Below are 12,942 nucleotides of genomic sequence, written 5' to 3' on the forward strand. Positions count from 1 at the left end.
GCCTGGGGACGTAATCATTTATATTTTTATATTTACAGCAGACAGATTAAAACCTGATTAATAGTGAAACTGTATAGCCTCCAAGCCTCTCTGACACGTTATTTCGGGGGTCGGGCCTTGAAAACCTTTGGGAAAAGTCTTGACACTCTGATTGCTCCTCCTCTCCTCATCTCCTCTTCCTCCTCTCCTCACCTGTTCCTCTACTCTTCCTCTCTCCTCACCTGTTCCTCTCCTCTTCCTCCTCTCCTCACCTGTTCCTCTCCTCTTCCTCCTCTCCTCACCTGTTCCTCTACTCTTCCTCCCTTCCTCACCTGTTCCTCTCCTCTTCCTCCTCTCCTCAACCTGTTCCTCCTCTTCCTCCTCTCCTCACCGGTTCCTCTCCCCTCTCCTCCTTCTCCTCTCCTCACCTGTTCCTCTGTTCCTCCTCCCTGTCCTCCTCCCTCTCTCCTCCTCTCCTCTCCTCACCTGTTCATCTCCTCTCCTCTCCTCTCCTCCTCCTCTCCTCTCCTCCCTCACCTGTTCATTTCCTCTCCTCTCCTCCTCCTCTCATACTCCTCTCCTCTCCTCTCCTCTCCTCTCCTCTCCTCCTCCTCTCCTCTCCTCTCCTCTCCTCATCCTCCTCCTCTCCTCTCCTCTCCTCTCCTCCTCTCCTCCTCTCCCTCCTCCTCTCCTCCTCCTCTCCTCCTCTTCCTCCTCCTCTCCTCCTCCTCTCTCCACCCTCCTCTCCTCCTCCTCCTCTCCTCTCCTCTCCTCTCCTTCTCCTCTCCTCTCTCTCTCTCCTCTCCTCTCCTCTCCTCTCTCCTCCTCTCCTCCTCCTCCTCTCCTCCTCCTCTCTCCTCTCCTCTCTCCTCTCCTCCTCCTCTCCTCTCCTCCTCCTCCTCCTCCTCTCCTCTCCTCCTCCTCCTCTCCTCTCCTCTCCTCTCCTCTCCTCTCCTCTCCTCTCCTCCTCTCCTCCTCCTCTCCTCTCCTCCTCCTCCTCTCCTCCTCCTCTCCTCCTCCTCTCCTCTCCTCTCCTCTCCTCTCCTCTCCTCCTCCTCTCCTCCTCCTCCTCTCCTCTCCTCTCCTCACCTGTTCCTCTGCTCCTCCATCTCCAGCCTGAGCTCCTGGTGTTTCTGCAGCAGGTTGAGGGCGGAGGCCACGTCTGTAGCTGACTCCTCCTCCAGGAGGCGGTCCTGGACTGACCCCGCCCACCTGGACAGCTCCTTGGTCTGCAGCTGGAAGCTCTGCAGCCGCCGGGCCTCTTCTAGCTGACGCTGCCTGTCTGAGGCCTGCTGCTTTACCTGCAAGAGATTATGAAATATGAGCAATAATAAACTATATAGCTACCTGGTATCTTCTAGCTCAGTGGTTCTCAAACTACGGGCCGTGACCCAAATTGGGGTCGCGGGCAGGTGACAGTGCGGTCAGGCATTGGAAAGTAAAAAAAAAAATGTAATACGTTTTTTTTAATGTTCTGGCAACATATTTTGGCTAAATATGCCTTGTTTTATAAATGTGTATTAATAATTTATTAGACATTAATAAAAATGTCTAATAAATATGCATGATCAAGTTCAACAACGTGTGCTTTTATTTTGATATTCCTTAATTCCAAGTTTGAAATTACACGATACATTAAGTGTGGGGTCCCCCAAAAAAATCCTAAATAAAATGGGGTCGCGGAAAAAGGTTGAGAACCCCTGTATCTAGCTGATGCTGCCTGTCTGAGGCCTGTTGTTTTACCTGGAAGAGATGATTAAATATTAGCAATAATACATTATGCAGTACACACACTATCACTCTTTTTTTTCTTTCTTTTTTTCTCCCAATGTTAGTCGTTATGCCAATTCCCAATCCCCTTCCTGGTCGTTGCGCACTCTACCCCCATACCGTCGGTCTGTTTACAACGACCCAGACCCACCCACCGGCTTCCCTCCCGCTGACTCTGCCAATCGAGCCAGTATGACGGCCGGCCAAGCCGGAGGCAACGCCGACAGCCGGATTCGATACCAGTGTCTCTTGCGTTGGTGACGAGCGCTTAGTCCGCTGCGCCACCCAGCCGCCGGAAAATACATTTTGATTTAAAGGAACATGTCAACATTATGTCTTCAGTGGAAAGCTATCCGGCTGCAAGCTAGCCTAGCTTAGCACAAATTAATAGAAGCGGATACAAACCAGATAGCCTAGCTGTTGATTAAAAAAAAAACTCAACCGGAGTTCTAAGCTATAGGCTAGTGGTCCATATCCAATTCCATTCATTTGTGCTAAGCTAGGCTAGCTTGCAGCTGGATAACTTTCTAATGAACACGCAGAGAGGAAACCGGTATCCATGTTCTCGCTGACTCAGTAGAAGACAGTAAGCACATTTCCCCATAATGTTGACATGGTCCTTTAACTCAAACTGTATTTTCCCAGAGTGAATTGTGTGAATACAGAGTGATATCTTTAATCTCTCAAAATGTTCAGTTGCTATCGCCATCAGCTCTATCATTAATTTTTTAAAATGTCCAGTTGCTATCGCCATCAGCTCTATCTTTAATTTTTCAAAATGTTCAGTTGCTATAGCATGCACTCATCTGTGTTTCACTACACACTTGAGTGCATGCTTACCAACTGTCCGTCTGCAACACTACTATCACCAACATCTAAGAAGGGAGATCCCCCCTTGAATGGCCCTTCTAAGGTTTCTCTCCGCCACACTGCCTGTGGTGCATTTTTCCCTATCGTTAGGTTTTAGTGAGTTTTTCCTTACCTTCGCGTGGGGTATGTCTGGGAGTGTTCGCATTGCATTCATTTGTTTGCATTTATTTTAAATTTGTTGGACCTTATGGTGTTCTTGTTCTGTTCTTGACTTATTGTTATGTTTCTTCTTGACTTGTTTAAAGAAGACGTGTCCGGCCCATGGGGACATTAACGTGTGTTGTCGGGCCTTACAAATAAATTTGATTTGATTTGATTTGATTTGATTTGATTTGATTTGATAGTGTGTGTTAGGGTCAATCTGCCCGCCCGTGGGGGAATAAGGAAAGATGAAAGTGAGAGAAAGAATAAACGCTTTGAGAGAGAGAAACCAGACGAGTGACTGACCTGCTTCAGCAGAGCCTCCAGGCCCCTGACCTCCTCCATGATGGCCGCGCTCTCCGCTGGGCTGCAGTCTTGCTTCCTGTCACACAGGAAGTGACACACAGTGCCGTTACATACGTCACTCACCTCGTGAAACGATTTGCATTGTTTTTTAATCTGTCAATTGTGTGCTGATTTTATGCTCTTATGTTCATCTTATACTAATCGCTGCGGGGCACCCTGGACTGCGGTCCATGTGTGAGGAGTGCTATATAGATAGTTATTCGTATTTATTATTATTATATTGTAAAAATGTGTGCATTGAAATGTCCGTAAAGTCTCGACGACGATTATAAATAAAGGTTTGAATGAATTTCACATGAACTAAAGTAATCTATGGACAGGTTTCTTGAACACGTCAGACACAAGGAGGCAAAAATGATCCTGGTCAGAACAACGGGGCAGACTGCAATATATTTTTATATATTTTATATATTATATATTTGTTAGCCACGCTAGCGATCTGATGAACAGTCAATCCACGCCGAAGTTAGGTCAAAGGTGAAAGACTCAACACAGCCATGATGATTAGTTATGTTATCATAACTAATAAGACTATATAGCAATTGATAGAATTTGACTGTTTTACACCCTGGACTTTTTATTTTACATTTATTTTACCAGGACAGTCTCTTGAGATTGAAATCTCTTTTTCAAGAGAGTACTAGCCAAAATGGCAGCATATTATTTAGTACACAAAATCAACATTAAAATCACACTGGCTGAAACTATATATTACATACATCAAAAACATGTATTTAAAGGAACACGCCAACATTTTTGGCAATTGGCTTACCGTCTTCTCCAGAGATAGAGACAAGCAGATAGACACCAGTCTCCTCTCTGTGCGTTCAGTAGAAAGCTATCTGGCTGCACGTTAGCCTAGCTTAGCACAATGAATGGAAGCGGACAGTGCCGGTTAGCCTTCGGGAGAGGTGTTAGTTGGACAATGCCTAGGCTACCCGGCCATTCTCTGGAGAAGACGGTGTGTTCCTTTAAAGGGGAACTATCTTATAAATGGCCTTTTTCAGTGTTTAGCATTATTTTCTAGCTATGTGTGGACTTATATTAATAGGATCTATGTCTCCAATTCTCAATTTGGCACATTCTTCCAATTCTCATCTCACAATATTGTCCCTCACTCAAGTGAGTCATCTGACATTTAGGAATTGTGTAAAATTGCCCAAATAGTGAAAGAAATAGTCAAATAGTTCCCCTTTAAAATAAAGTAGATTTAGGGGGCGCCCGAGTGGCGCACCGCATACAGCACTGCGGTGCCACACGGCCGACCAAGGTTCGACTCCCGGACCCGGTGATCTCTGCCGAATGTCTTCCCCGGTCTGTCTCCCATTCCTCCTCTCTCTCTCTCTCTGCTCTCTCTCTCTCTCTCTCTCTCTCTCTGCTCTCTCTCTCTCTCTCTCTCTGCTCTCTCTCTCTCCCTCTCTCACCTCCCTCTCTCTCTCTGCCCTCTCTCCCTCTCTCACCTCCCTCTCTCTCTCTCCCTCTCTCTGCTCTCTCTCCCTCTCTCTCACCTCCCCCCTCTCTCTCTCCCTCCCTCTCACCTCTCTCTCTCTCTCTCTCTCTCTCTCTCTCTCTCTCTCTCTCTCTCTCTCTCTCTCTCTCTCTCTACCGGACTGCCCCAGAAGGGGTAGCAGGCGTAAGTAAGTAATGCAAAAATCAATAAAAACATACCAAAAAAAATAAATAAAGATAAAGCAGATTTAGAGTAAATGATAATCCCAGTGCCCACACTCCCAGCCCTCACATCTTGGCGACGCTCTTCAGGTAGGCGATCTTCCTCTCCAGGGCCTGGGTGTCCCTCAGGGCCTGCGCCTGGCTCCTCTCCTCCGCCTGGAGGGTGGCGGCGGTGGTGCAGCCCGCGTCCACGGTGTCCAGCTGGGCCAGCTGCCCCCGGAGCTGCCCCCTGGCCTCCTCGCAGCTCTGCAGGAAGGAGTGGACGTCCGCCGTGCTCAGGAGCTCGTGGCCCTTCTCGTCCTTCAGCCGCTGGATGCGGTCCCACCTGGCGGGCGGGCGGGCGGTCCCAGGGAGGGAGGGAGGGAGGGAGGGAGGCGGAAATGATGGTAAATGGTAAATGGCTGCTTTTTTATATAGCGCTTTTATCCAAAGCGCTTTACAATTTGTTCCTCACATTTTCACACATTCACTCAAACATTCACATCGACGGCGGAGGCGACCATGCAAGGTGCCAGCCTGCTCATCGGGAGCAATTAGGGGTTAAGTGTCTTGCTCAAGGACACATCGACATGCTGCCCCCCGGAGGAGCGGGAATCGAACCGGTAACCTCCGGATTGCCAGACGACTGCTCTACCTCCTGAGCCACTGTCGCCCCCCCGGACTAAATGATTAGTCCAGTGTGCCGCCAGGCCAGGGTCCCTCACACGCTACAGGGCAAAACAATGGTCTGGATATATAATCACAGCAGTGGCGAATCCTTGTGGAAGCCAACGGAAGCCATGCCTCCCTATATTCATATCAATTCATATCAAATTATGAAATATGAAAAAAAAAAAAAAAAAAAAAAATATATAATTTTTTTTTAATATAGTTTACATTCTTTTTCATCTGTGCATCTGTGTTTTTTTTTTTTTTTTTTTTTTTTTTTATGTCTCCCTCTTCTCCTTCTCACTCCCTCTAACACACTGTCAGACTGTGCTCACTACTGCAGCTAGTATAGGAGAGAAGCAGTGGGTAGGTCTCTTTCTCCAGGCTTCCAGCATTATAGAGTGAGTCCAAACTCCAAATCCGATCCTAGCCAATCAGATTCGAGCTGACTGCCACTGTGCCACACCCTAAAAGTTTAAAACGGAGCTGGGAGGAAGACGTTCAGCATATTTTCCACCTGGAGGCGGGGCAGGTCAGAAGTTCACGTTTCCACCTGACTACCTAACGTGACATCCCATTAGTACTGAGGACCAGCGCAGAGCACACCACTGTGGATATTATGATTTAACAAATCTATCTGGCAAGAGGAGGACCACATTATTGACCAGGTAAGAACTGAGCAGCCTGACTAAGGACTAACTAACGTTATCAGGCAAGCTTGTATACCCTTTCATGACTGCAATGCAAGCCAGGGGCTGGAATACGCAGTAACTTATTCCTCCGTAGTAGCCAGGTTAATGTGCACCATCAAGCACTGCTTAAAAGCTAGCGGTGGGTCCAAAATATATCGGATATAAATGTCAAAGGTACCCAGCGTTCCATTAGGGTTTCACACACAGATGCGGCGGGGTTTGAAAGCTCGGCGTTGCTAATAAACATTTTAAATCATTTTTATAAACGAGTAAAACTGAGGCTGAAATGACTGCTTCCGCATTTTACAGTAGGAGCGCTCTGATGGCTGGGCGCGCGGCGCAACAGACACGTGAATGAATGAATGAATGAATGAATGAGAACTTTATTTAACAGATTGCAGAATGGGTACAATACAGTACGGCTCAATACACACAATTGTTAAGGGGATGCAGACCAGAGAAATACGTTTGTCTTGTCACGTTTGTCTAATAGACAGTCATATTCTCTCCCGGTGTTCTGCGGAATCCTACTCCCGAGTCCCTCCTCGAAAACAACACCGGCCGTATGTATATTTCTCTCCCACCCACCCACCCCCTCCTAATGTACAGTCCCCTCCCCATCATATGTATATACTCTGTCAGGATCTAGGGGTAACAGTACTGTATATTTGATGTCATGATGTCTTGTATGTCATAAATGTCACTAGTATGAATTGAAAATGGGGGACCCTGATGTAAACAAGACAAACGTCTTTCTCTGGTCTGCATCCCCTTATACAATTGTGTGTATTGAGCCGTACTGTATTGTACCCATTCTGCAATCTGTTAAGAAAGTTTGACTGGCCGCCGAGCCATACTGTAGTGTACATGGTGACTACTTGACTTAAAAAAAAAAAAAAAAAAAAGAAAAATTAATAAAAATATTTAATAAATTTTTTTTAATAATTTTTTTTGGCTTCCCCTGTTATTTTACCCACGCGACGCCACTGAATCACAGGCACTGGAATCCCCGTTGCTGCTCCCACATTGGTTGAGCCCAGTTTGAACTTTGACCCAGTGTAAGAAGCAAGACACATTCACAACTGGAAGAGAACTTATGGTCTGCATTGTCCTCCACTGTGTGAGAGCCGTCTCCTTTTCATAGTGTGTGTAAAAGACCTGTCTCTCTCATCAGTCTCTCTTTGCTAGCGGTGTACAGTACTTGTACTTGTTTGTCTGTCTTTCACTCAGTTTGTCTGTATTTTAGTCGGTCTGTCTCCTTGCTATGTCGTTTTGTATGTGTTTAATCTGTCCAAATTTCATAAAGATCCATTCAGAAATTAGTGATTAGGAGTGATTTTGGTAAACTGTGTACAAAAGAAAAACTCAAGTTTTCTCATAGACTTCAATTCATTCGGCTGTTTTTCTCTTCCTGTTTTCGCTTGTTAGTTTTTCACCTAGATCCCTGATTCATACATCCGCAGGTGGGGTATCATTGGAAAGCCGCCAAATGATTGACGGAACTAGAGCCCCAAGAGTCGGGAGTGGTATTTTGCGCAATACCGTGTACTTTGCACAAGCCTCAAATACCGGCATGTAACTCGAGCACCGCTGAACGGATTTTGTCAGGTGAAAGGGCTATCGACAGGCAACAAATAAGCCTTCAATTCGATATATATATTGTATTACAACATATGCACACCCGAGCCACTAGGGGTCGCCAAAGTGCCGGTGGGCAAAACGTCCTAAAAAGGGCCCACATGTTGTACCTGTGTGTAACCTGTCTCTCTCTGGCCTGTACGTCTCTCTGTTTGCCGTGGCGGCTCTTCACCAGCTCATTGGCCAGTTTGATGATGTCATCCAGCTGGCCACACCCACTGGCCAGCTCGGTCAGGAAGTTCTGGAACAAAGTAGAAGCAGGTTGACGAATCTGAAGCTTGTAACGTCTGTTTTTGAATAACAAGAAATAGTGGCGAATACCCCTTATATTCTAACCGGGAAGCTCTAAAGTAACTGCTTTTATTTTATGGCTTATATTAGTGAATAGATGCAAAAACCCAGGATCATTTGATCTGTCTGGTGAAGTCTATGGTGGTTATTTATATATGGCAAGTAATGATATGATGATACTAGATATGTCTGTGATGGAATACTATGGATATATATATGTATATTTGACCTGTACCACTACTCTAAAACATATATCATATATGACCTCCTTTAAAACATACCTCATATTTAACCTGTATCACTCCTCCAAGCCTTAAGACATACCTCATATTTAACCTGTATCACTCCTCTAAAACATACCTCATATTTGACCTGTATCACTCCTCTAAAACATACCTCATATTTAACCTGTATCACTCCTCTAAAACATACCTCATATTTAACCTGTATCACTCTCTTCTAAAACATACCTCATATTTAACCTGTATCACTCTCTTCTAAAACATACCTCATATTTAACCTGTATCACTCTCTTCTAAAACATACCTCATATGTGACCTGTATCACTCCTCTAAAACATACCTCATATTTAACCTGTATCACTCTCTTCTAAAACATACCTCATATGTGACCTGTATCACTCCTCTAAAACATACCTCATATTTAACCTGTACCACTCTCTTCTAAAACATACCTCATATTTAACCTGTATCACTCTCTTCTAAAACATACCTCATATTTAACCTGTATCACTCCTCTAAGACATACCTCATATTTAACCTGTACCACTCCTCTAAAACATACCTCATATTTGGCCTGTACCACTCCTCTAAAACATACCTCATATTTGGCCTGTACCACTCCTCTAAAACATACCTCATATTTAACCTGTATCACTCCTCTAAAACATACCTCATATTTAACCTGTATCACTCTTCTAAAACATACCTCATATTTAACCTGTATCACTCCTCTAAAACATACCTCATATTTAACCTGTATCACTCTCTTCTAAAACATACCTCATATTTAACCTGTATCACTCTTCTAAAACATACCTCATATGTGACCTGTATCACTCCTCTAAAACATACCTCATATTTAACCTGTATCACTCTCCTCTAAAACATACCTCATATTTAACCTGTACCACTCCTCTAAAACATACCTCATATTTAACCTGTATCACTCCTCTAAAACATACCTCATATTTAACCTGTATCACTCTCTTCTAAAACATACCTCATATTTAACCTGTACCACTCCTCTAAAACATACCTCATATTTAACCTGTACCACTCCTCTAAGACATACCTCATATTTAACCTGTACCACTCCTCTAAAACATACCTCATATTTAACCTGTACCACTCCTCTAAAACATACCTCATATTTAACCTGTATCACTCCTCTAAAACATACCTCATATGTGACCTGTATCACTCTTCTAAAACATACCTCATATTTAACCTGTATCACTCCTCTAAAACATACCTCATATTTAACCTGTACCACTCCTCTAAAACATACCTCATATTTAACCTGTATCACTCCTCTAAAACATACCTCATATTTAACCTGTATCACTCCTCTAAAACATACCTCATATTTAACCTGTACCACTCCTCTAAGACATACCTCATATTTAACCTGTATCACTCTCTTCTAAAACATATACCTCATATTTGACCTGTATCACTCTCTTCTAAAACATACCTCATATTTAACCTGTACCACTCCTCTAAAACATACCTCATATTTAACCTGTACCACTCTCTTCTAAAACATACCTCATATTTAACCTGTATCACTCCTCTAAAACATACCTCATATTTAACCTGTATCACTCTCTTCTAAAACATACCTCATATTTAACCTGTATCACTCCTCTAAAACATACCTCATATTTAACCTGTACCACTCCTCTAAAACATACCTCATATTTGGCCTGTACCACTCCTCTAAAACATACCTCATATTTGGCCTGTACCACTCCTCTAAAACATACCTCATATTTGGCCTGTACCACTCTTCTAAAACATACCTCATATTTGGCCTGTACCACTCCAACGTTATCAGAGGTGGTTTTGAAGGTGTTGAGGATGCTCTCCTTGTCTTCCATCCAGGACTCGAACTCGCGACAGCTGTTATAGAACCGATGCAGTCGCACCGTCTCCTCCAAGACCTTCCTCTTGGACTGAAATCATCATCATCATCATCATCATCATCATCATCATTATCATTAACTGCCATTTCAGTAGTCATTGTGAATTCCATTTAAAAGTTTTTCTAATTGTAATTCCGATTCTATTTCTCTCCAGCGTCATTTCCCCATAATAACAAACTACATTTCCCATGCTGCACCTTGGCCAGGTTGTATAGGGAGTTGTAGTCCCGGTCCAGGCTGGTCTGTGTAGTTTCTATGGCGTCTCTCTGGTAGTGGGAGTCGGGCAGCGATGCCACCTGGATCTCAGCCGTGCCACGACGCATGGAGCGCCGCCGCCGAGGCCGACTCAGCTTCCTGCTCGGACTCTCTGTCACGCCATTGGTGGAGGGAGTAGGGGGAGTAGGGGGAGTGATCTGTTTACAGGAAGTAAGAGGGCGAGATGGTTGTGTAGTCCTAATTGAGTCCGAGAAAGATTTGATTTTGATTTGATTTTATTACGGATTAGCTGGTGCCATAGCAACCAGCTAGTCTTCCTGGGGTACACACACAAAAAAACATTAAAAAATAACTACATGCAAGAAAGGGTTTATTAACACTTTGACTGCCTAAAAACGCTTTACAGCGTCATTCCCGGCCATGCTCAAGTTGCCGAGGACGCTTTACAGCGTCTTTAATATCAATATTTCAAAAATCTGGAATCGGATTCATATTTCCCCTCCGCTGGCCTGAGATCCACCAGGAGGACCCACTGAGCTCTCTGGCGGTTCAGGAGCGCCATCTGGTGGCCGATCGGCGCAATCTCTTCGATACTAGCTGTTATTATCAACATTTGACCCACATTATACAACGGCATGCAAATTTCTCGATTCTGATTGGCATTTCACACGTCTTTATTGGCAACAATCCACGGTCCTGGGCTCAGGACCCGCCCACAACCAAATCACATAACCCTCCCCGGCTCACTCCGGGAGAAAACAAGATCGCGGACAACAAATGGTTATGTTGAAAGCACCATAACGACTAAATATGAAGCGATTCTGTCAAGGGGAATGTGTTAGTCCTTTAAACAATGTTGGATGATGTAATTGATGGGTCTTGACTCAATCTAGAACAAAAGAAAAATCGCGGATTGATTGATAGATTAATTGATTGATTTAAATGTCTTCCTTCCTACTTTCTACTGACTGCAGCGTTCTCTCTCACACTGTCGCTGGCGTACCCACAAACACACACACACACATACACACACACACACACACACACACACATACACACACACACACGCACACACACACTGTGACACACACACACACACACACACACACACACGCACACACACTCCTGTCTGCAACAGCGGGGGAGTCAGACTGAGAGAGAAGCAGCGCTGTTTTAAGTGAGCATGGTCTATTGAATTGATTGATTGGTTGATTGCTAATTCTATTACTGTACCCCTGGTTTCCAACTGGTTAAGTTTAGGCTAAAAGAAATAAATAAAAAAATAGGGCGAAGAAAACGTTTTTTTCCTATAGGGCAAAGAAAACGTTTTAATTTGTTTTACCTACTTTATATTCTGCATCTGGTAATAAAATTTTCAATCAATCATTCCAATAATACACAGTTGGATGTGTTAGTTGGTTGGATGCACTTCAAGCTGCTTCCACATGAGGCAACTTCTCTCAATCATTCCAATAATACACAGTTGGATGTGTTAGTTTGGTTGGATGCACTTCAAGCTGCTTCCACATGGAGTTGTGGGAACTACTTTTTCTGGCGGATGGTTTTTTCAATAAATCTTCGATTAATGTGTGTTTATTGTATAGAAATAAGGTTGGATGAATCTGGCAGTTGTATAAAAGCTTTACACCACGTGCAGTCGTGATTTGTGACCAATAAACCATGCCTAGGGGGGTCTAACGACCACCCCTAGGCATGGTTTATTGGTCACAAACCACTCCTGCGTGTGATGTAATGCTTAATTAGATGATTGGTATAACGCTGCCCACAGAATTATAAACGCCCCCTCGCCCATCCGGTCAACATCAGATGACGTGTAGTAACTTCTAGAAGTACGTCTAGTTGGAATTTTTTATATCGCGCTGATTGCCATCAAACTGTATTTCATCATCAATATAATGCATTTGGGGCTATATATCACGTTCTGGAGAAAGCTGCAGAAAGAGATGAAAACATACTTATACATTAGACCATACTTTACTATGAATATGTGAATGAAAAAGTTTAACGTTGCTACACAATGAACAATACATATAGGACTTTGAATGGGCCCTAATAATGGCAATGTAGCAATAGAATTTAAAAAGTTATAGCCATGCAAAGAAGGGGACTTTCTCTATAGACAAATAGAGCCGGCAACCTACGGTTGATAATGAATTTAACCCATGGCAGCCAAAGTTAATAATAATAATAATAATAATAATAATAATAATAATAATAATAATAATAATAATAATAATAATAATAATAATAATAATAATAATAATAATAATAATAATAATAATAATAATAATAATAATAATAATAATAATAATAATAATAATAATAATAATAATAATAATAATAATAATAATAATAATAATAATAATAATAATAATAATAATAATAATAATAATAATAATAATAATAATAATAATAATAATAATAATAATAATAATAATAATAATAATAATAATAATAATAATAATAATAATA

The 12,942-nt window shown here is 43.0% G+C and overlaps 1 protein-coding gene across 1 annotated transcript in view; it reads right to left on the reverse strand.

The window, feature by feature from the left end:
• sptbn5 (spectrin, beta, non-erythrocytic 5) overlaps nt 1–12,942 on the reverse strand; it is a gene marked incomplete at both ends in the record, with an annotated part of 191,394 nt that overhangs the window by 108,309 nt on the left and 70,143 nt on the right. Inside the window, 6 exons of the mRNA XM_084308563.1 lie at nt 1,069–1,280; nt 3,067–3,142; nt 4,868–5,122; nt 7,886–8,016; nt 10,111–10,263; nt 10,431–10,646. Of these exons, the coding sequence (XP_084164689.1) occupies nt 1,069–1,280; nt 3,067–3,142; nt 4,868–5,122; nt 7,886–8,016; nt 10,111–10,263; nt 10,431–10,646 (1,043 nt within the window). The remainder of the gene's footprint in view (nt 1–1,068; nt 1,281–3,066; nt 3,143–4,867; nt 5,123–7,885; nt 8,017–10,110; nt 10,264–10,430; nt 10,647–12,942) is intronic.

This window comes from Notolepis coatsorum, assembly GCF_963971535.1.
Source record: "Notolepis coatsorum genome assembly, chromosome: 2".
Classification (NCBI taxonomy): Eukaryota; Metazoa; Chordata; class Actinopteri; order Aulopiformes; family Paralepididae; genus Notolepis; species Notolepis coatsorum.